Source organism: Monodon monoceros, unplaced genomic scaffold (assembly GCF_005190385.1).
Source record: "Monodon monoceros isolate NGI ecotype Baffin Bay Population unplaced genomic scaffold, NGI_Narwhal_1 Super_Scaffold_13, whole genome shotgun sequence".
NCBI lineage: Eukaryota > Metazoa > Chordata > Mammalia > Artiodactyla > Monodontidae > Monodon > Monodon monoceros.
The window spans coordinates 79068148-79092344 of NW_021703769.1; the positions used below are offsets into that span (position 1 = coordinate 79068148).

General features: G+C 46.2%; 1 protein-coding gene across 2 annotated transcripts in view; it reads right to left on the bottom strand.

Annotated features, from left to right (window-relative positions):
* Positions 1 to 24197, bottom strand: part of COL26A1 (collagen type XXVI alpha 1 chain) — a 171747-nt gene that overhangs the window by 79625 nt on the left and 67925 nt on the right. Inside the window, exon 3 of one of the 2 annotated variants that reach the window (XM_029221033.1) lies at positions 17190 to 17287. In XM_029221033.1, the coding sequence (XP_029076866.1) occupies positions 17190 to 17287 (98 nt within the window). Of the gene's footprint in view, positions 1 to 17189; positions 17294 to 24197 lie in introns of both variants that reach the window. The other variant, XM_029221035.1, reaches the window with a different exon arrangement.

A 24197-nucleotide genomic window follows, 5' to 3' on the forward strand; every position in this document is an offset into this window, starting at 1 on the left:
GGAAACTGAGGTTCAGGGAGAGGAAGTGACTTGCCGACAGAGCGATTGTGTGGAGCCAGGATTTCAGTGCTTGGTCTGGGTTGAAGCCTGTGGCCTTTCCACTGTCCAAGCGAATGAGGGATACAGAATCTTTCTGCAGGGGTAGACTGATTGCTCCACGGTGCTGGGCATGTGAATTGTGCTGGGAACCAAGCCTAGATCCCCTGTCAGGGAGCTCTAACTGGGAAACAGCCACCATGGGCAAAGCAGGACCATAGGAAGGGGGAGGGTGACCAACCCTTCCTTTCCTCCCAGATGGGTGGAAAGCCATTGCCCCGTGGTGCCCAGGGTACCCTCACTCTGGGCCAGCTGGCCTGGCTCACTCCACACTCCAGGGGATCATGTATGGGTCCTCAGGGAGGTGAGACTTTGTTCTCCACTCTGCTTGTCCTGTTTGTAAAATGACCACACTCTGCCCATGGGTTTCTGGTTACATGGGAAAGGGCCTGATGCCTTATATCACCGCAAGGCGCTTCCTGATGTCTGCGTGGGCTGGAGTTCTCCCCTCCCCTCCCCCAGCCCAGGGCCCAGGGGCTGCAATTCTGTTAAAATGGTGCAGAGAGAACCTTCCTGGGCTCCCAGTAGACCCCAAGCAGGCCTTGGTCGGTCACGTGGCATTGGAAGAAAAACATTTAAATGGAGCCCATAAAGCAAATCAGACTGAAGCTCCACCCACTGGTCCTGGTAAGTTCATCCACCATGGTCCCCAGGGGCAGGAGAACCAGACAGGGCAGCAAGGATGGAGGCCACGGTGGCCTGTGTGATCTGGAAAAGGATTGGGGAAACTGAGTCTGCTCAGCAAGAGAGAGGGAGAGATACTGTATGATGGGAAACTGTAAATATGAAGCAGGGCTTACACGTAGACACAGGCTCGGGGTGGGATTCAGATGAGATGTTAAAGAAGCTGCCTCTCTGAGCCCATCCACCTAGGACGTGAGGACCCAGGTACCAAAAAGTAAGATGGAGAGAGGGATAGAGGCATGGATAGATATGTCACCAAGCAAATATTGGGGGTGGGCCCCCATGATGGGATTAGTGCCTTTATAAGAAGAGACGCCAGAGAGCTCTCTCCCTCTCCCTGCATCCCCACCATGTGGGGACATAGCGAGAAGGTGGCCAGGAAGAGAGCTTTCACTGAGAACCGAATCTGCCAGTATCTTGATCTTGGACTGCATACCTTCCAGGACTATGCAAAACAAAGGTCTGTGGTTTAGGCACCCCAGTCTATGGTATTCTGTTACAACAGTGCGAGCTAAGACGAGCAGGTCCAAAGAGCCTGTCATTGAGTTCATGAGAATACAAACTGTGCTGTCCCCTCATACAGGTAAAGTGGGTCAAGCTTCCCCAAGGGGCACTTGGGCAGCCCAGAGGATGGCTCTCTATCCTTCCTTGGGGGAGGACAGCCCAGCCACCCTCACAGAACAGTGCCCGATGGGGCTGCATCGTGCTCCCTCCGGGGACCCTGGACGTAGCCTGCGGAGGTTGGAAGAGTGAGCTTGGCGACATCAGGCAGGACTCCAGCATCCCCACCACCTCCTGCCATGACTCCAACATGGCTGGTGAGGATTATGGCCAGGCACCAAGAGTGCAGGCTTGCGCAGCTCTGGCGCGTGCTTTGCACACACAGCTGATTCTGTGGTTCCAGGAGACTCAGCTCCCACCAGCCCCTCCTCACCAGGAAGGCCCTGCCATGCTCTCAACTTCCCAACACTAGGATCAACTGTAAGAAACTGTCCTGTCCAGCCTTCAGAAGGGCTGGACTGCCACCCACCTCCGTCCTCTTTCTAGAAAAGACTGAGCTGAGGGTCAGGACAGCAGCAGGCTTTAGCAGAGGAAGCCTAGTCCAATGAGCCCACATCTGCTTGTCAATCATGGCCTGTCCTTACCATCTAAGAGGTTTGGACCACTCTTCTGGGGAAGGAGAGAGTGGTTCACAGCCGTCACTCTTTAAGATCATGGGTCACGGTGGGACGCCCTCCCTGTAAGCCCCTCCTCAGCTCAGGCATGGGGCTCATGGTTTGTTTTGCTCAGTCTCATCCTGTGGACACCGCTGTTCTCCAATCTTCAGGATACCCCAGTTCTAGGACTGTCGTGATGGTCCAGACCTCCCCTCACCCTCCCATGTGTCACCTGGGGTTGAGACATGGAGGTCCCCAGTAAGAGTACGGGGAGCTGTTGATGACACTGCAGTCCTGGAGGTCCCAGGAGGAGAAGCAGAAATACTTAGAAGATGGAGTTGTCGGGTCGAACGTGCTCCCTGGGTGGGGCCCAGACAGCGTCATGCACCATAACAGGCCAAGGCTTCTGCCAAAGCACAGGCAGGCCCCAAACAGTCACCCCTAGACCCTGAGGGTGGGGCTGGGGTGGACCAACAGCCTCTGCCAGCCACTGGCTCTGCCCAGCCTGGACAGCATCGCACGTATAAGCTTATGGCTAATGACCATTGGCCAAGGCCCTTCCCCTCTCCCAGCCACAGCGTGGGTGTGATGTGCTCACTGCCTGGGACCCCAGCCCCATTTGGAAGGTTCTGGAAATGCTTCCCTGCAGCAGGCCAAACCAGTCCTCTCCAGTGCATTGGCCCTGGCAACTACTGCAGCCACCCAAAGCCAAAGTGTGTGACCTTGGGCCCCAGCATGTGGACTTGGCCCCAGAGAGGATCCTAACGAGAAGCAGGAGGTGGAAGAAGAAAACCAACTCCTTGATCTGCTGAATTAGTATAACTACTCCTCTCTTTATGTTTTCCCCTATTTTCCTAATACCACACCACCCCAGCCCAACTTCTCCCTGCCAACATGCAGGCTGTGTTCTAGAAAGTCCTCCACTCCCTTCCTGAGCGTTCTGGAAAGAAGCCCGCTGGCATCTAGCAGGTCACTTAGGGGACGAACATGTTCTCCCTGGAGCCTCAGCTGTTAATTGAGGGACCCAGTTTCCCCCACAAAGGCTGCCTTGGCCCAGCCACTCAGCGGGAAGAACGCACACCTGCTGCCCTTTGCCTGGCCCCTCCTTCTCGCCCATGCACAGCTCCCCAGCATCTCACCCCATACCAGGTTTATGTGGTCCAGCCCCAAGTCTCTGGACTGGCCGATACTCACCTCTCAAAGAGGTGGTTGATTAGAGCAAGAGAGCCTGACTGTCCCAGGCTCTGCCCACCTCAGCAGAGGTCCCCATCTCCCTCCCTGTGTTCAGCACATCAGAGGGAGTGACAGGAGAGCCTTGTCTTACACCTGGAGCCTCTGCCCCGGAGAGATGCCGGATCCCTGTGGCCAACGGGAAACGTCTAGGTTTCCCTGGAAGTCGTGTCACCCTGGCCAGGAGAGTCTCAGAAAATTCACGAGCTTAGCAATCATCTCCCTTGGCATCACTGTGGCCCCTGCCATGCCCTGTGAAATGCCCGTGGATGCAGAAGCAGCAGCCTCGGGGAGGGCTGAGAGCCCTCTGGATGCGCAGACAGCCCAGCAGTTGAGCAATGCGCCAGCAACCTGGGCTAGCCCCCATGCGAGCGCTTTCCAGAAAAAGAAAAGGCAGGTGACATCTGTGGATATTTACAGCCCCACACAGCATGACGGGAGGTGCCGAAAGATGCTTGCCTGACAACAAAACCCATCTCGATGGCTGGAACCACTCCAGGCTGGGATGGAGTATCAAAGGGCCCGGAATCTCATCAGTGAGGCCACAATGTCTGTTGAAGCGGACAGCAAGAACAGACGCTGAATGGAGCAGACCCTCAGCTCATTCTCCACGTCAGGTCAGGGCCGGAAGTCTACCAAAGATGCCAGGAAAGAGGCAGGTGTTATAAGCGGTTGAATGGTCAGCGCCCTAGTGGTCCTCCCAGCTCAGCCAGCCAGAGAGCGGGCAGTGGTGATGGTACTTTCTTCTTCCCATCACTCAGTCTCCAGCTCCCGCATGGGCTCCAGCAGGGCCTCACATAAATAATATCAACATTTCTCTAAGCCTCAGTTACTCGTCTCTACAATGGGGAGAATCATCCATCCACCATCTGAACCTCATATCTCACACCCATGAAAACGGCCTTGGTAATCATTCATTCATTCAAGAAATGTATTGCATTCCAGCTCCTGGCCAGTGACTGGTCGCTCAGTGAAAAGACTCTCTGAGTGGTAAGTGGAGCAGAGGTTTTACCTTGCAGGTTGCGGAAGACCCTGGAAGCAAGGAAGCCAAGTCGGGGAAGGCAGGGAAGGCAATTCTTCCAAGAAGCTTGACCAAGAAAGGAAGCCCGAGATGGGATGGTGGGTAAAGGGTGATGCAGGTCCAGTAAGATTGTTTTCGCAAAGATGGGAGATGCTTTATGTGCTGAGGGGAAGAAACCAGTGAGTGAGAAAGACGGAACCTACAGGAGTTAAGGGATGCCCAGAGGAGTGCAGACCTGAGAAAGTGAGCTGAGTTGGACCCAGAGGGTAAGGTCTTGAGCTGGAGGAAGATGGCCCCCGCCCCAATCCCGACCTCGGGTGGGTCCCACAACACCTCTAACAAGTCTTTAGCAAAGCCTTTTTTTGACCAGATTATCTGCTCACCCTCTATCCCTGGCACCCAGCAACACATACACAACCCCCATCTGGGAGCTCCTGAGGTCTCCTTTTCATCAATGTGACCCAAGCATCTTGCACAGTGCCTGGAACCTCCAGGCTAATTTGAATATATGGTTCTACTGGCTTGTCCCACCCTTTAATGGCAGCCATGGTAGCAAGTCTCGGAAATATCAGATTCACTGAACATCATTTCCCTAAAATGCTGAGCTCTGCAGATTGGCCAGGAGGCTACAGCCTCCTCCCAAGAGAACTCCTTCTGGCTTTGAACCCTCAGCCATTCAAAACACAAACACACTCATATACAGAGCTCAAGCCAGGGGTGAAATGTCAGCATCGTCTTGGACTCAAATCAATCAGTTCAGTGCTTGGATGCACTGGCTGAGCCACCTCGCCCCAGGCCTGCCCTTGTCCATATGGAGGCCCAGAGGATTCATTTCCTGTCCTGGCCAGGACTCCAGCTCACACACACACACACACACACACACACACACACAGACCCACACACAGACACACACACACACACACAGACACACACACACAGAGGAAACATCCCCTAGTTGAATGAAACTTATCATCTCCTGATGAATTTGAGGCAAAGCTCCTCCACAACACCAAAGCAACATGAAATCTGGCCTTTAAAACACCAGGGACCAGGCCACAGCAGGTACTACATGAAGGAGCCAGCTGAGAGTCCAGCTGACCTGTCCTTTGTGCTGGGGCAAGTTTGAGTGGGATTTCCCAAGACCTTAAAGGTCACAGGTAACTAAGAGTAAGGGTCATTTAATCAGGAGCAAGAGACCCAGGTTCCAATTCTGCATGAGCCACTTCTCAGCTGGATGAACTTGGCCAGGTTCCTGGTTCACAGGCGTCTGTCTTCTTCATATGTCTTCACATGGCAGAAGGGCTGAGGGAGACCTCTTGGGTCTCTTTTACAAGGTCACTAATCCCATTCATAAGGGCTCCACCCTCATGACCTAATTACCTCCCAAAGGCCCCTAATATACCTATATTTTGAGGAACAGGTTTCAACATATGAATTTGGCGGGGGTGGGGACACAGACAGTATATAGCAGCATCTATACTGTGGAAATACAGAAGAACGTGACTGAAAGCCCTTTTGGAAGTATAAAATACCATTTCAGAGGTGAGGAATACTGACGTGATTATATGATGTTGGCAAAGGTGTTGGTGTCACTTCTGCTGCCAGCCAGTTGAACTCACTGGAGGGACATCTACTGGTGGAATGTGACTTAAGGAACACTTTTTAAATTAGTTCTAGTGATGCAGTAACGGTACCGTATCCCATGCTTAAGGCTGACTCCTTTGATCAGCACTGGCAAAAATCATGTTCCAGATTCAGAGTCAGTCAACAGCCTTTACAGACCCGAAGTGCCAGGCACTGTGTCAGGTACCACAATGGGAAATTATCCTCTAGACTTTCTCAATCTGTCCACAGCTATGTAATCAGCCATGTTTCTAGGGGCTATAACTGGGCAGCACGACTCAAAAGCCTTGATGGGGTGCGCATGCTCCTTGACCCAATAATCCTGCTTAGGAACTTATCCTAAGGAAATCATTAAAGGTGTGGACAAAAATTTAACTAAAAAGATGGTCGCAAAGTTCCAGTGCCAGTAAGGATAGAGTAGCTTGTGTCACACTAATTCCACTTTAGATAAAAATAACAAACTCTAGATAAAAAATTTTAAACAACCATTTGAAGACGCTAGAGAGCAACAAAAAGCCAGCAGAAACTGGTGGGAATTCAACCCTGCAGAAAGGGAATAGCACCAAGTGAATTCCACATTACATGGCTTTTCCCCCAAGGGCACAGCCCAATTCAAGCAGTGCAGGGTGGCCAAAACTCAAATCAAAAACTGCAGTTGTTTAGTCTTAAGGCTGCCAGAGGACCTGGAAACTGGGGGAAGAAATCTAATTAGGGAGGAACAACATAGAGCAGAGAACCTCAAACTCTGTGTACAAACTACCTGGAAATCCTTGGCTGATCCCTGAACTGTGCATGTGTAGCGGAGATTCCAATGAGCTCAGCAGAAAACAACAGTGGGAAGGCTACAAAAGCTGCTACCCAATAAAAGGAAGGTGATTTAGAGCTTGAGTCTCTCCAAGTTAAGGGGTTTAGTTAACACCTAACTAAGCTTGCCTTTGAAACCAGAGAAAGGCTATGCCTTAGGTGAAAAAGCTATATCCCAGGTCTAAGAGATTTACATATCCACCCCAATAAAGTATAAAAACCAAGCCTTCACAAATGTATAGTGATTTAACTGCTTGCTACAACAAAAATCAACACTCTCCCAAGAAACCAGAATCTCTACAAAATATCATTCAAAGGGTCCAGTATACAAGCAAAAGTTGTTAACATGGAAGGTAGGTGGGAAGGAAGAAAGGAAGAAAGAGGGAAAGAGAGAAAGAGGAAGGAAGGGAGGAAGAAAGGGGGAAATGCTACCCAAGTCGAGAGAAAAGTGTCAATACAAACAAACCATAAGATGACCCAGATGTTGGAAATAGGAAACAAGGACCTAAAAGCAGGCTATTACATATACATTCTTGGATAAAAAATAAATTATATGCAGAAATCTTATCAGGGAAATATAAACAAAACAAAAAACCACACACACACACACAGAAATTCTATAACTGAAAAGAATAATATCTGAAATGAAAATTTCACTGGATGGCTTAACAGAAGATTGTAAAAGTCAGAAGAAATAGTCAATGAACTTGAAGACAGATCTACAGAAATTATCCAATCTGAAGAACAGAGGGGAAAAAAGATCTTCAATGACAGTATCAAGCAATCTAACATGTATGCAAATGGAATCTCAAGAGGAGTGGAGAGAATAGGACAGAAAAATATATTTGAAGAAATAATGGACAAAATTTTCCAAATTTGGTCAAAAACATTGACTTATAGATCCAAGATGCTCAAACAACCCCAAGCAGGATTTCTAAAATCCCACTTGGTAACATCATAGTCAAACTGCTGAAAGGCAAGGATAAAAAAAAAATTCTTAAAACAACCAGAGGAGAAAAGGAAACAATCTTAGTGTGGAAACAATATAATGACAGCAGATTCTTACCTGAAATAATGGATGCAAAAAGACAATAGAATGACCAGACTTTAAAATAACTGAAAGAAAAAAAAAATCAATCCACAATTATAAACTCAATAAAAATATTTTTAAATTAATGGAAAATGAAGTACTGTAGATAATGTGTAGAAACTGGAGCCCTTGTACATTGCTGGCGGAAATGTGAAATGGTGCAGCCACTACGAAAACAGTTTTGCAGTCTCTCAGCAAGTTAAACAGAAAATTACCACATGATTCAGAAATTCCCAATCCTAAGTATACACCAAAAAGAATCGAAAACAGGTGTTCAAACAAAAACCTGTACATGAATGTGCATAGCAGCACTAATCACAATAGCCAAAAGGTGGAAACAACCTAAATGTCCATCAACTGATGAATGAATAAACAAAAGTAGTGCATCCATATAATGGAATACTATTCATTATTCAGACATATGCCACAACTTGGATAAAGCTTCAAAACATTATGTCAAGGACTTCCCTGGTGGCACAGTGGTTAAGGATCTGCCTGCCAATGCAGGGGACATGGGTTCAATCCCTGGCCCAGGAAGATCCCACATGCCGCAGAGCAACTAAGCCCATGCACCACAACTACTGAGCCTGCACTCTAGAGCCCGTGAGCCACAAATACTGAGCCCACGTGCCACAACCACTGACCCTGTGTGCCACAACTACTGAAGCCCACGCACCTAGAGCCCATGCTCCACAACAAGAGAAGCCATGACCATGAGAAGCCTGCGCACCGCAACAAAGACTCAACGCAGCCAAAAGTAAAAACAAAAAAAACCCCACATTATGTTAAGTAAAAGAAGCCAGACACAAAGGCCACATATTGTATGATTCCAGTTACATGAAATATCCAGAATATGCAAATCAATAGAGACAGAAAGCAGATTTGTGGTTGCCAAAGGCTAAGGGAAGGAGAGAATGAGAAATAACTGCTTAATGGGTGTAGGGTTTCCCTTTGGGGTGATAAAAAACTCTGGAACTAGATAGCGTGATGGTTGCAAAACACTGTGAATGTACTTAATGACACTGAATTATACACTTTAAAACGGCTGAAATGGTAAATTTTATGTTATGTGTATTTTATGATATATATATATATATATATATATATATAATATAGACAGATGATAGATAGATAAATAAATATTAAGGCAAAATAGTTACTAAAATTTTTTTTTAAGTTGAGAGAATTCACTACAAGCAGATCTGTACTACAAGCAATGCTGAAAGAACTTCTTGGGGTTGAGGAAAAAGGATTCTGGATGAAGGCTCAGAGTTCCAGGAAGAAATAAAAATCACTGGAAATGATAGCTATGGAGTACAGAGAAGACTACTTTTCCTTCTCTTCACTTCTTAAATAGTAATCTGACTGTTTAATGCAAAAAAGTATAATATTGAATTGTAAAGTTTATAACATATTCATATTTAAAGCATATGAGGGACTTCCCTGGTGGCACAGTGGTTAAGAATCTGCCTGCCAATGCAGGGGACATGGGTTCAAGCCCTGGTCTGGGAAGGTCCCACATGCCACGGAGCAACTAAACTACTGAAGCCCACGTGCCCTACAGCCTGCATGCCGCAACTACTGAGCCCACATGCTGCAACTACTGAAGTCCATGTGCTTAGAGCCCATGTTCTGCAACAAGAGAAACCACCCAACAAGAAGCCTGGGGACTGCAATGAAGAGTAGCCCCCGATCGCTGCAACTGAGAAAGCCCATGCACAGCAATTAAGACCCAGTGTATCCCTAAATAAATAAATCTTTAAAACAAATAAATAATAAAGCATATGACAACAATAGCACAAAGGATGGTGGGGTAGATAAATGAACTGTTAAAATTGTACTGTTAAAATTTTCTTTCATTTTACATGGAATAATCCCATATTTACTCTAAGTTTACCATGATAAATTAAGGATACAGATTTTAATCCTTAGAAGGAGTACTAATACATGATACAGAGAAGTATAACTAAAAACCCAATAAAGGAAAATATGTAACTTCTGCTTCCAGTCATGATAGACTAAGTCATACTGAACTTGCCGTCCCACCATAAACAACTAGAAAATGGGATGAAATTTATGAAACAAATGTCCACAGACATTGAACAATATGAGCACTGATTCCTGAGAGAAGGAAAACAAACAAGGTAATTCCTGGAAGCACTTTCTGCACTGGAGCTCATGAGGGTGACACTGTAGAACATGGCAATCTCTCTGAATTGAAGAGCGAGAAATCAGAGTACAAGGAGGCTGAGGCAAATTTGGTGAGAGGAATACCAGAGAAAAGAGAATTATGTAGAAAATTATTCATTCATGGGGTCAAAACTTATTGAACTGTATACTTCTGGTGTGTGTAAATTAAATACATGTAATGAGTTGTACGCAAATTACACTTCAATAAAGTTAATTTAAAATGTGTAAATAATTATTAAAGTAAGAAATAGAAAACATGTGTGGCCCTATATAGATGAAAGAGAATGAATTTGTTATCAAAAACTTCCCCACAAAGAAAACTACAGGTCCAGATGGTTTCACTGTGAACTCAAAGTTCAATTAAACTCTTAAGGAAAAAGCAATATGATCTTTAAAAAAAAAAAAGTTTTCAGAAAATAGAGGAGGAAAAATGCCCAAGTCTTTTTATGAGAACAGCTAAGTCCTCATAATTAAAAACTGACAGACATTAGAAGGAAAGAAAATTACAGATAAATAACAAATATGGAAATATAAAAAAGAATAATGTATCCAAAAGAAGTTTATCCCAGTAATAATAAGGTTATTCCCAGGAACAAAAAGTTAGTTTAGTATTCCAAGTCAATGCAATGTGCCATATTGACATAATAAAGGATAAAAATATAATCATCTCAATATAGATGCAGAAAAAGCATTTGATAAGATTCAGCACCTATTCCTGACAAATACTCTCAACAAACTTAGAAGTGACTGTCCTCATCTGATAAATGGCATATATAAAAAATCTGCTGCTAATCACATACTTAATAATTAATTGTGAAATACTGAGAACTTCTCCCCTATGATAAGGAACAAAGCAAGTATATCTGTTCTCACCACTTCTATTAAACATTTTACTAGAAGTTCTAGCCAGTCCAATAAGGCAAGAAAAAGAAATAAAAGGCAAAATATTTGAAAGGAAAAAGCAAAAATGTTTTTATTCACAGAAGACATGATAGTTTATTTAGAAAATCCAAACAAATCAATAAATAAGCTGCTAGAACTAATAAATGGATTTAGCATGGTTTTCAGACACAAGGTCAATATTCAAAAATCAAATATATTTCTATATAATAACAGCAAAATTATTATAATATGAAAACTTTTAAAGCAATCCCATTTTTTAGAAGCACTAAAAATATGAAATACTTAGAAATACATTTAATAAAAGATAAGCAAGCCCTCCACTGTGAAAACTACAAAGTATTGCTGAGAAAAAGTAAAGCCTTATATGAATGCAGAGCTATACCATGATCGTGAATCAGAAGATTCACTATTAAGACCTCCATTCTCCCCAAATTGGTCTGCAAATTCATCACAATCCTAACCCCAATTCCAATGGACTTTTTTTTTTTGTAGACATTGATAAAAGGATTGTAAAATTGTTATGGAAATGCAAAAGAACTAGAGTGGTCAAAACAGTCTTAAAAAAGAAGAAATTACAATTACATACCATTCCATTCTTACTGGAACAGCTAAATTTAAAAAGACTAATAACATCAAATCTTAGCAAGAATGTGGAACAATTGGAACACTGTGCTTGTGAGAGTATAGAACGTTAACATCTCTTTGGAAAACAATTTGGCTGTTTCTTATTAAAATTAAACAACTCAGTTAAAAACGGGCAAAATCTTGAAAAGACACTTCACAAAAGAATATATACAAATGGCTAGTAAGCACATCAGTTAGGCATACAAAAAGATGCTCAATGGGCTTCCCTGGTGGCGCAGTGGTTGAGAGTCTGCCTGCCGATGCAGGGGACACGGGTTCGTGCCCTGGTCTGGGAAGATCCCACATGCCGCAGAGCGGCTGGGCCCGTGAGCCACGGCCACTGAGCTCCGCAACGGGAGAGGCCACAACAGTGAGAGGCCCGCGTACGGCAAAAAAAAAAAAAAAAAAAAAAAAGCTCAACATCATAAGTCAACAGGGAAGAGCAAATTAAAATCACAATGAGAAAGCATTTCATACCCACTAGAATGGCTAAAATTAAAGGCTGACAACACCAAATGTTGACAAAGATATGGAGCAATTAGAACATACTTTGCTAATAGGAGTGTAACATGGTAAAACCACTTTAGAAAATAGTTTAGCTCTTTCTTATAAAGTTAAACATACACCACAACCGAGCAATTCCACTCCTAGGGATTTGCCCAAGGGAAGTAAAAACATACATATTGATAGAAAGACATATACAAGAATGTTCACAGAAGCTTAAAGGCTAAAACTAGAAATATCTCAAACATCTATCCACAGGAGAATGGGTGAATAAAATTGTGGTTATTTATACAATGGAACAATACTTAGTAACAAAAATAAACTACTGATACACATGTAACAACATGAATAAATCTCAAAAACATTATGCTAAGTGAAAGAAACTATACACAAAAGAGTATATACTGTATGGTTCCATTTACATGAGGTTCAAGAATAGGTAAAACTGATCTATGATGATAGAAATCAGAACAGAGGTTGCTAAGTGGGGGGAACTTTCTGGGAGGTGATGGAAACATGTATGCATTTATCAAAACTTATTAAATTGTACACTTAGAATTGGTGTACTCTGTATATATAAATTTTACCTCAGTTAAAAAAAAAAGATGTTAACAGCAATTTTTAAAATGGAAACAACTTAAATATCTTCTAGTGGGGGATAGTTAATAAAGTGTATACCCAAACTCCACAGCACTGAAAATGATACGAGAGAAAGCACCTTATTGACAAGGAGAGATGTTCATGACAATTTATGTGTAAAAGAAAGTTATCAAACAGCATGTAGAATACAACAGACATGTAAGCACAGAAAAAGGTCTGGAGGCTTTTCACCAAAGTGAGACTGGAGGTTACCTTAAGAGGTATAATTCTGGATGTTTTCACTTTTTCTACACGGAACACATACTTGCTTTTGTAATAAGAAAAAAAATACTTCTAGATAGATGTTATAGATACAGTTAATTCTCCTTATTCATGGTAGTTACATTTCCTAAAGTCCCCAGAACTCTGAATTAGTGAATACTGAACCATCACTCATGGGAGAAATACAGGATTTGGTTCCTGTGAGCATCTGGTCACAACATTTTCATCAGCTAATCAATACATAACCTTGTTTTATGTGGGCTTTTATTGAAAGACATCTTATTGAATATATAGTGTAGATTAACTAACATTGAACTCACAGCCAACAGCACTATAACTCATGCCGAACAAAGCTTACTTATCGCATGTATTTTCTCAGGAAGGCACATCATAGTCTTTTTGCACTTAAGAACACTCGACAGCACTATGCTTGGGGACAGTTTAGACAAGGGAATTGTCACAAAAAAGGGGGGGCACAAAAATGCGAAAAACACGGCACTAAACAGACCATGAAAAGAACACTTGTTTGCATGAGAACTGGAACGAGGAAGCAGAGGGTCACCTTGTTCAACCTCAGATGGTAACACACATGTTAGGTGACTCAAATTTTCTGTCACTCTGCACATAGCTGTGAATGACCACAAAAGTGGTCACTGATTTGGGGGGGGGTAACAAATAAATTTTAGCAAGTAGGCCAAATTCACAAATATAGAATCGTCAAATAGTTAGAATCAACCGTATATAGACTTATCTATGGAGGAAAGTATCCCCAAGCTTCAGGCCAGCACTCCTGGGGTGTCCAGGGAGGAAAGGGAGGGGGAGACCCAGCAGGGGGGAAGCAGGCCCAGAGACAGGCCACCTGGGAGGCAGGAGCCACCTACCTCCAGGCAGTCCCAGCCCCAAGTCGTAAGACCAGAGACCTGACAACTTGGAAGGAAAGCCAGACACAGCAGAGAAAGATGCATCTCCTGGGGAATCTCATCTGAACCAAAGCAAAACCACAGAGGAGGGCACCTCTGACCTGCTGGCTTTCCAGAGAGGCTGGACTGGGAACCGAGTGGGAGTTCATGGTCCAGACCCCTCCACAACCATCTCAGGAATGTGTCTGAAGTCACGGACACTGCCTTGATTTTGTCTTCTGTCATTACTGTTTCATGCTTGGGAATGCAAAGTCTTTACCAGGGCTTACAGAAGCCAGTCCCGACCTCAGCCCAGGGCCTCACGCTCCCAGGAATTCCTCAGCCCCGCAGGGTTCCCAGGACCCTCATGCTCAGAGCTGGGAAGGGGCTGCTCAACCCTGATACTCCCTGAAAGAGGCAAGCCTCATCCCATGCCCTAAGATGAACACGCATTCCTCATCGAAGTGGGCGAATCTGGAAGGTTCCTCCACCAGGGAGGGGCTGGCAGAGACTCTGAGGCTGACAGTGTCTGGAGTGGTGCCGACACCTCTTAATAATTAGCTCAGGACTCTGGTGAGTGCATTGATAATCCATATCCCTGTGGCCTACCAGGTCAGAGCTTTCTTCTGGAGGTGAGGTGCCAAGCTCTCAAGGGCGGGCAACTTTGGGGGCATTTGACCAGCTCACAGTTACATCTCCTCTCCCAGGAAGGACGGGCCCCCAGCCCTGCTTGAACCTACTCCTGTCCTGATGGGCAGAACCTCCCTGAGGACAAGGATTGCCCCCAACACATGCCAGGTCTGCTGCCCGCCAAATGCTGTGCTTCGTCCATTCGGTCTGCAAGACTTACCCAAAACATGGACGTGGGCAAAAAAGGTGAGGGCCTAACCTTTTAGCGTCACACTACAGCATTCTCTAAGGAGCCCACCCAAGGGCCATGGGACTTCCTGGGGGAAGTTCACCTTGTTTACTTGCCATTCACTGTGTATTACAGCCAAGGTTCTGCAAAGCTGGATGTTAACTTGTACAAAACTGGGGATATGTAAACGATTTCTGCTCAGTAGAAAGGATAACCCCAAAGGTTTTGTTTTTATTGTCCTGTAGGATCTAACGTAGTGATTTTATTTCAGGTTCTTATTTCATATATATTTAAAATATATCATAGTTCCTATATTTTCATATGTGTGAAATATATGCATTATATATGTGTATATTCATATATATGTGTATACACACACACACACACACACACACACAGACACACATCAGTAAAGGATTAACCTAACCCAAAGAGAGGTCTGGCCTTTGCACTTGGCTCCTGGGAGGTATCTCTAAGCTCTTGAAATGTCCTATCTGATAAGAGGGTCTGGGAGCCTTGGGCCAGATAGTCTATGCCAACGTTGTGATTTCTGGGGGCATCCCTTGTGCCAGCTCAACCACCAGAGGGGCTAGAAACAGCTCAGCCATGCAGGAAGCCACCATGTATACACGACTGAGTCCCACTAAGAGCTCTGGTTCAGGGCAGCAACCCAAGCGTGGTCTTGGGGACCCCAATCTGCATATTTATCAGTTTCTCTAATCTCTTTTGAATCAGCTTTGCCATGTTGCTGGTTCCACAATCCATGCGTTCAATACAACGCACGCTCACAAGCCACTTGTGTGAGAATTATGACTTACACATTTTGAGACTTACTACACTTCATCTCGTGGTTCATTCATTCCTCTAATGAAGAGAATATGAAGAGAGATGAAAAACATATACGCTCCAGCACTGCAGTGTTTCCAAGAGAGGAAGGAAGGGGCCCCATTCGGGTGTGGCTTAGTTACCCCTTGAGGAACTGGACAGCCCTGCAGGGTGGCGAGGGGCGGGGGGAGGCCGACGTGAAGACATGATTATAGTTGGCCGAGGCGATGACGAGGTGGTGGGCGGGGGGGGGCGCCCTCAGAGGCTCCAGAGCTGAAAGAAGGACCCAGGAGCCTTCCTAAGGCTTAGGGAGGGCTCCTAAAGTTGAAGTCTTGATGGCAAGCCAGTACTTCATCGGGTGGAGCCAATGGTATTTATTTTATTGGTCACTGAAAAGCGCTGAGTCAGTTACTTAAGGGTAAATCAGTCACTGCCCTTGAAAGCCCTGTCTCCCCAGCCCCTCGCAGAATCCAGAGGACAGGTCTGCTCTACTCTGTTGGAGGGACCAGAGGTCTCTCCCACAACCATGGTCCAAACCTGGTTCTGAAGGCCTCCGACCTCAACAAGGGACCCAGTGTGAGCCGTTGTCATTCAACACATAAAGCACAAAGTCCTGCCACCCACGCCTTCACCTGGGGGAGCCAGGCCTCCCCTCAGCCCCTCACACCTGGGGTCCCTTCTGTTTCTCCCCAAAGAAAGGCCCAGGCAGTCCTGCGCCCCCCAAGTATGGGCCAGCCCCTGAGGCTGTCCACCTCACTTCCCAGAATCAGGCTCACAGACCAGTAAAGGAGGTACCACTGGACGCTTCCATGTCCCAACCCCTTCCTTCAGCTCAGCTTTGGGCCACAGGCTCACTGAAGCATCATCATCGTTATTATTACTGCCCTTGCTGTTCTTCGGCTATTATGTGTAATCCAAAGACTTTTAGGCAGTGTACAATAAAAGCATACACATACAGAGTACTTATATTTTAAATAGACATATAACTAAAATCAGTAAGTTAGGTAATAAAAAAAGATGAGAGAGGATCATTTTGTCAGAAAGTTGAGGTTGAGGAGAACCACTGTTTCCAAATTCAAAACTGACCCCTGAGCCTTGGGACTGCCCAGCTCTCCTGGAAAACCAGGTGGGCTGCAAACCTGTTTGTCAGGCAGGACCCACTGTCCCTGGATGTGGGTGCGGCAGGGATGGGCTCTGTTGCTGTCTCTGAATCCCACCTGAGCGCTGCTCTCTGGGCCCATCAAGTTCCAGAGCCAGACTGAGCCTGGCTCCTGGGCTCAGAAGGAAGGCTCTGGCTCTGGGTCCCGACCTCCCCTCCTCCCTCTGGGCACCTGCCCAGCAACAGGGCCAGGGCAGCAGGGTGAGGCCTTCCTGCTGCTGCCGCCCACCAGGTCCATCTGCCTTATTCTACAACCGGCGTGGCTTCAAGGCTCCTGGGTCCTCATCTGCGTTTGCTCAGAGCCCAGATATCCAGCTCTGCCTGCCCCGGCTCTGGGGTAAGTCAGAGCCAGAGCAGAAGACATAGGCTGCACACTGACTCTCCTCCTCAGGCCAGGGCTCACGATTCTCCTTCATGCCTGGCCCAAGCAGTGCACACGGGACCCCACCTCTGTGCCCACAGGCAGGGTGCCAGGCTCTCCCCAGTTTGGCCAGTCCCGAGCATTTGGTTCAGGGATGCTTAGGAAAAAGAAGGAAGGAATGTGGAAGAAAGGAGAGCTGCTTGCAGAAGGAGGGCAGGGGAGGGAGGAGCATCTGTAGACTCTGAAGCTCGGCCCAGCCAGCACCCCCTCCTCTTGCCCCCTGCCCCTGGCAGACTCACCCTCGTCACAGTTGCTCCCGGTAAAGCCAGGGCAGCACCTCCACTCCAGCGCCGTCACTGTGCGGTAGGACACTCTGTACGTGGGTCTGATCAGAGTCCTGTAACTAACACAAGGGCAGAGTCAGGACAGTGTGAGCACCTACCTGCCCACCCCAGATCCCACTCCTGCTGAAACCACCCAGCCTAGGGCTCTGGGAGCCCCCCAGGCAGTAGAGCCCATCATCCTAGCTCTGTGCCCACAGGCTATGTGGCCCTGGGTGAGTGGCCACCCCTCTCTGTGTCGGGTGCATTGTAAAGTCCCTTCCAGCTCTGCCTTCCCACAAATCTCCAAGGGTGGCCCCCTAGGGTGGGGAAATTACTGCTACGGACTGAATTGTGTCTCCCAGAGATCATATGTTGAAGCCCTAACCCCCACAATGTGACTGTACTTAAGCATAGGCTCTGAAGAGGTAATTAGGTTAAATGAGGTCAGAGGGGTGGGGCCCTAATCCAATAAGATTGGTGGCCTTTTAAGAAGAGGAGGACAGACAGAGATCTCTCTCTGTGCACATGCACACACTGAACAAAGGCCATGTGAGGACACAGAGAGGTGGCTGGCTGAGAAAATTAATTTCTGTGTTGCAGCCATCTGGTCCATGATATTTTGTTAAGGCAGCCCAAGATAATGAATAAGGAAAAGAAAAATATCATTAGAACCTGTACAACTTCCAACCACCCACAAGTCACTTAACTCCAACTTTTTCCCAATCATTATTTCTTTTGGTTGATTCATCCAATGAATATATATATGTATTTTTTTTGGCCGTGCCCCATGGCATGTGTGATTTTAGTTCCCCAACCAGGGACTGAACCCCTGCCCCCTGCGGTAGAAGCATGGAGTCTTAACCACTGGACTGCCAGGGAAGTCCCCAATGAATATTTATTGAGTATCAACTACAGGCAATACTGTGGTCACAGATTAATAAAACGGAGTCCCATCCTTGAGAAAATCCCAGCCTGACAGATGAGAGAGAGAGACACTCCAGTGAAAACTTGCAATTCAGTAGTGGGGCCCTTGCAGCAACCAAACGCTCCTGCAAAGTGCAGTGGGATTCCATGGTAAATTTTCACACAATTTTGAAATTTTTCTTGAAAATAAGTTTGATACTATTTTGTGAAACTCCAAGAATAGTGAATATAAAATATATGACCAAACCACACTGAGATATCACCTCACACCTGTTAGAATGGCTATTATCAAAAAGACAAGAAATAAGTGTTGGTGAGGATATGGAGAAAAGGGAACCTTCATGCACTGTTGATGGGAATGTAAATTGGAAACCGTGGAAAACAGTACGGTAGTTGCTAAAAAAAAGTCAGAAATAGAACTACCATAACATCCACTTCTGGGTGTTTATCCAAAGGAAATGAAAACACTAACTCAAAAAGATATCTGAACCCCCATGTGCACTGCAGCATTATTTGCAATAGCCAAGATATGGAAGCAACCAAAGTACCCATCAACAGGTGAGTGGATAAAGAAAATGTGGCACACGTACACACACACACACACGCACACGCACACACACACACACGAATATTATTCAGCATAAAAAAGAATGAAATCTTGCCATTTTCGACAACATGGAAAGACCTTGGACAAATACTGTATGATCTCCCTTACAGGTGGAATCTAAAAACAAAAAAATAAAAACAAACCAAGCTCATAGATACAGAGAACAGACTGGTGGTTGCCAGAAACTGGGGGACGGTGGATAGGGAGCAGTGCAAAATGGGTGAAGGTGGTCAAAAGGCACAAACTTCCGGTTATAATAAGTCATGGGATGTAATGTACAGCATGGCAACTATAGTTAATAATACTGTATTGCATATTTCAAAATTGCTCAGAGTAGATCTTAAAAGTTCTCATTACAAGAAAAAAAATTTTTGTAACTACTTGTGGTGACAGATGTTAACTAGACCTATTTGTGGTGATCATTTCACAACATACACAAATATCGAATCACTATGTTGCACACATGAAACTAATTCAATGTTATCTATCACTTACACCTCAATGAACACACACAAACACAAAAACATATGACTGGTTTTCACGAGGGGCAGAGATTCGGCTTTATTATTCGATGTACACGCATCATTATAGCTTGGCTGCTTGATAAAGTCTGCACAACTTCCTCCTGAAAGCAAAACTGCATGACTTCACAGAATTTGCATCTGCTGACACCAAGCAACTTAATCGTGAATGGGAAAATTATGAATTAATTGGTGGCAGCAGGCGTGACGTTCTGAGATGCACTGTTGACAGGAAAATACATAAGTCAGGTTTTGAATTTCAGAAATACTGCACTAAATCTGAAGAATCCTGCTACACTAATTTTTCTTTCAAAAACAAAAATCCTCTCACTCATGTTTCGTAAACATTCCGGCAAACCAGCTTCCCTCTGGAGCTCTAAGTGGGAAGCGGAGTGGGGGCAGGGGCTGGCAGCACACAGCCAGGGGCTGGAACTTTCGAGTGAGGAGCCAGAAGTCTGCACGGAGAAGTGCCCAAGAGCAAATGCAGGCCTTTGGTCTCTCAGATCCACGGCAGGAAGTAGCTGGCATAGGCCACTGGGGAGGGGGTGGGGGGGTGGCAGAAGACCAGTCATTGTCACCACTCCTTATAGAAGGAGGCTGGTGGGACATAAGTGGGTAGGCGAGCCTGGGTCCAAGGAGTCCCAATAGACTGTCTGTATGACAAACACACACACGATTTCTCATTCACATATACACTCACATGCTCACACGCATGCTCACACACACGCTCACACACACACACACACACACACACACACACACACACACACACACACACACACGCTCACACCCTCTTCCTGCTGCAAACTTCCCAGCCAGGAACTGGCCCAGCTGGGAAAGGGAAGACGCTTTAATTTCAATTTAAAAAGTCAGTTTTAAAATTAATTCTTGAAAGAAGATTGTTGCTCTGGCTGAGAGGGACCAGAAAAGCTATGGAATCCCTCCCATAACCACTGCACCATGGAAGAGATGGAGCCCCAGGCTGTGGGGTCATAAGCTGAGAGTTTAGGGCCCTGCCCCTGATTCACCATGTGAATTGCACACGTTCCTTAACCTCCCTGAGCCCGTTTCCGGGTCTGCACGCCGAGGACCGGGATGCTGGGTATGAGGCTCCTTGGGAGAGCACGTGTGAGAGCAGAAAGGGACGTGTAGCTGCTGGGTTTGCGAAACACAGATCTGAACCCTTTCTTCCTGGCCAGCACCTTTCGCCTGTCCCCACTGTGGTCAGGAGAGAGTCTGAGCTGTTTAGCCACGGGGCTCAGCCCTTCTCCAGCCGCCACAGCTGCCCTCAGGCCCCCTGTGCCATAGGCTGCCCCTCGGCCTGCAGCCCATGAGCCCTCCAAAGGCGCCAGGCACTCCTCACTTCGTGCCCTGAGTGATGATGGTGATAAAACAATAAGAGCTATAGTGAGAGCTTTGCGTACTTACCACGTATCAGGCACCGTGCTGAGTGCTTTACACTTGCTGACTCATAACAACCCTGACAGGTGGATGCAATTACTACTCCTCATTTACAGATGAGGAAACTGAGGCGCCGAGAGCTTCAGTAACTTTATCAAGGTCACCCTGCTAGAAGGTGGTGGAACTTGGTTCCAAACCCAGGCAGAATTAGCAGAACCTAGTAACACTAATTTGTGTTCGTTCAGAACAGGGGAACATTGTTCCTCCCTGCATCTGCACAAGGTACTGATCTCAGGCCCCTGAACCAGAGGGAGAGCTCATCCCCCAGAGAAGGTCTCTTTCTGCCCCCTCCTTCTGAGGGCCACGGGCTGGCCTGTCCCACTGCGGGACCAGAAGCATCATGGTGGCCTGCAAAGTCCAGGAGCAGAGAGAGCCAGTAGGTGGCGCTGCTTCCCCAGCCCAGCAGGCCAGAGTTCAGACCCCTCAGATCTCACCTGAATGCCCAGGGCAGGTGCAAGTGTTCATGGGCTGTCCCCATCTTTTCACCCTCCATGAAGAGCTCCCAGCCCTTCCCCTGGGCTCCAGTCTGCAAACCCACTGATCTTTCTAAAATGCAGATCCGCTTTTGTGACTGCCCTCTCTCAAAACCTTCCATGGCTCCCATAGACTTAAGACCACACTCTTTAGGTCAGCAAATAAGGCCCTGCCTACCTTTCTCCCCTCCACTCCTCCCACCACAGCACAAACAAGCAGCTCTTCCTGCCTCTGGGCCTTTGCACATACATGCAGGCTCCTCTGCCTACTCACCCCTCCTTCTTTACTCTGATGAGAAAAATCCCCAAGGGCCTCCAGGGTGTGACTCCACATCCCCTTCTCTGTGAAGCACCCCCAGCCCCAGCCAGAGCTGACAGGCTCCCTCCTCAGTACCCCCAACACCCTGTACACAGCTTGGTTTTACGTGTGGGGTGCCTGCCATGAGCCGGGCACTGGGAATACAAGAACGAAGGAGGCAGCACGAGCTCCACTCTGCCAGAGCTGGTGGCACTAATCCTGTATCACACACATAAATATGTGGCCATGCGTGGTGGTCAGTGCCAGGGAGGAAAGCGCTGAGTTCACTCCTCACATTGTAATGGATTTGTTTTCTCTTTTTCGATTAAAATATAATTTACATGCAGTAAAACACAGATGGTCCCCAACTTATGATGGTTTGACTTACAATTTTTTGGATTTCACGATGGTGCGAAAGTGATACGCATTCAGTAGAGACCACACTTGGAATTTTGAATTTTGATCTTTTCCCCAGGCTAGCCATATGGGGTACGGTACTCTCTGGTGATGATGGGAAGCTTCCAGTCAGCCCTGCGATCACAAGGGTAAACAACCAATACTCAACTGGTACTGTGTTGCCAGCATTGTTTTCGATACTGTGTTTCGCGTTTTCCCATCCCATCGTGTCTACAAAATGCCCATCTGTGTCTCCTGCTTCTGGTGAGAAGAAGAGGAGGACAATACTCTTGAGATGAAACTCAAGATAACTGCCCAGCATGAAGGCGGTAAGCCAGTAACAGCCATTGCAGGTGAGTTAGGACTTTGGCAATCGACGATCTTGACCATCTTAAAGGATAAGAAGCAAATGAGTGATGCAGTGAAATCAGCAGCATTGGTTAAATTCACTGTCATCATGAAGAAAAGGGCTGGGCTGATGGATGACATGGAAAAAAAAAAAAAAAACTTGTCTGGGAATTTCCTGGTGGTCCAGTGATCAGGACTCCGCGCTCTCACTGCTGAGGGCGCAGGTTCAGTCCCTTGTGGGGGGACTGAGATCCCGCAAGCCGCACCGTGCAGCCAAATAAATAAATAAATAAGAAACAAAGAAAAAGAAAAAAAAAATTGTCACGTGGGTGGAAGACCAGGTACAGAAGTTCATACCACTTAGCCTACTGACCATCCAGGCTAAGGCAAGAAGTCTTTCCATACACTAAAAAAGTGTGTCGATGATTCTACAAATAATGCAAATGTTTATACCAAGTTACGGCCGGTTCCAATGCTTCAAAAGCCAGCATAATTTTCATAATGTGAGAGTCAGCGGTGAGGCGGCAAGTGCCAATCCTGAAGGTGCCAAAGTCTTTAAGGAAGAGATGCAGAGGATAATTGTGGATAAGGAATATTCGCCAGAACAAATATTGAATGTCGAGGAAATGAGCTTGTTCTGGAAGTGTATGCCAGAGCATACATACATTCATCAAGAGTCCAAGACAATGCCAGGATTCAAGGCATTCGAACACCGCGTAAGGCTGCTTTGGGGCAGAAATGTTGCAGGGTTCGAATGAAAGTTTTTCCTAATCTACCACTCGGAGAGCCCTAGAGCATTCAAATATGTGAGCAAGCATTCATTTCCCGTTTGTTATCACCATCACAAGGAAGCCTGGATGACATAAGCATTGTTTGAAGCCTGGCTTTTGAAGTGTTTTATCCCTCAGACAAGAGAATATTGAAGACAAAACAGCATCCCATTCAAGAGTCTGCTGATCTTAGACAACACTCCAGGGCATCCACAGCATACCAGCGACATGCGTCCTGATGTCAAGGTTGTGTAGTTGCCACCGAAAACAACTGCACTCATTCAACCCATGGACCAGGGCGCCACGGCTCCGTTCAAAGCACGCTCTTTACACCAGCTGTCTGTTCAGGCTGTTGAAGAGATGGGATCTGGCCGAACACTCTGAGAGTTTTGGAAAGCTTTTAACATTCTAAATGCTACCCAGACCATCGCTGCCTCGTGGGAAGGAGTCACATGGCAACGCATGAACAGCATTTAGAAGAAAGTTTTAAAGACATGCGTGAACACGTTCAAAGGCTTTAACTAAGATTCTGCTGTGGATGAAACAGTCCCAAGATATTAGTGCTTGGGAAACAGCTAGAATTGGACATTGACGAAGAGGATGTTCATGAGATTGTTGGTATTGAAGCTGAAGAACTTTCCACTGAGGAGCTGATCGAACTGGAGGAAGAAAGAAGGAAGGAAAGAGGAAGAAGTTATGGCTGAGGCACCAGGAAACTTCACAGTAAAGAGACTGGCAGAGACGTTTGCTGCTATCAGAAGCGGTGTAAGGATGTTAGAAGAAATGGACGTCAATTATGAGACATTAGCAAGAGCTGACAGGCAGATACAGGATGTTCTTCCTTGCTCTAGAGAAATATAAAATGGAAAGAAAAAATAAACTGGACAGTCCAAACTTGATATCTCCCCAAAGAACACTATGCCTGCTAAACCATCAACAAGTGCCGATGCCCCAGTGCCTTCTCCCAGCTATTCTCCAGCCTTATCAGAAGAGGGAGAAATTGACGACCTTGTCGCCGTAGCATCCCCATCATCCAGCAATTAATCTTAGTTCAATGCTTCAAACATTCTTCAGGCCCAACGTGCCTTCAGCTGTGTACGATAACGGTGGGTACCCTTCCATTCTGTTCTTCACTTTTAGTACAGTATTCAATAACTTACATGAGATGGCCAACACTTTACTATTA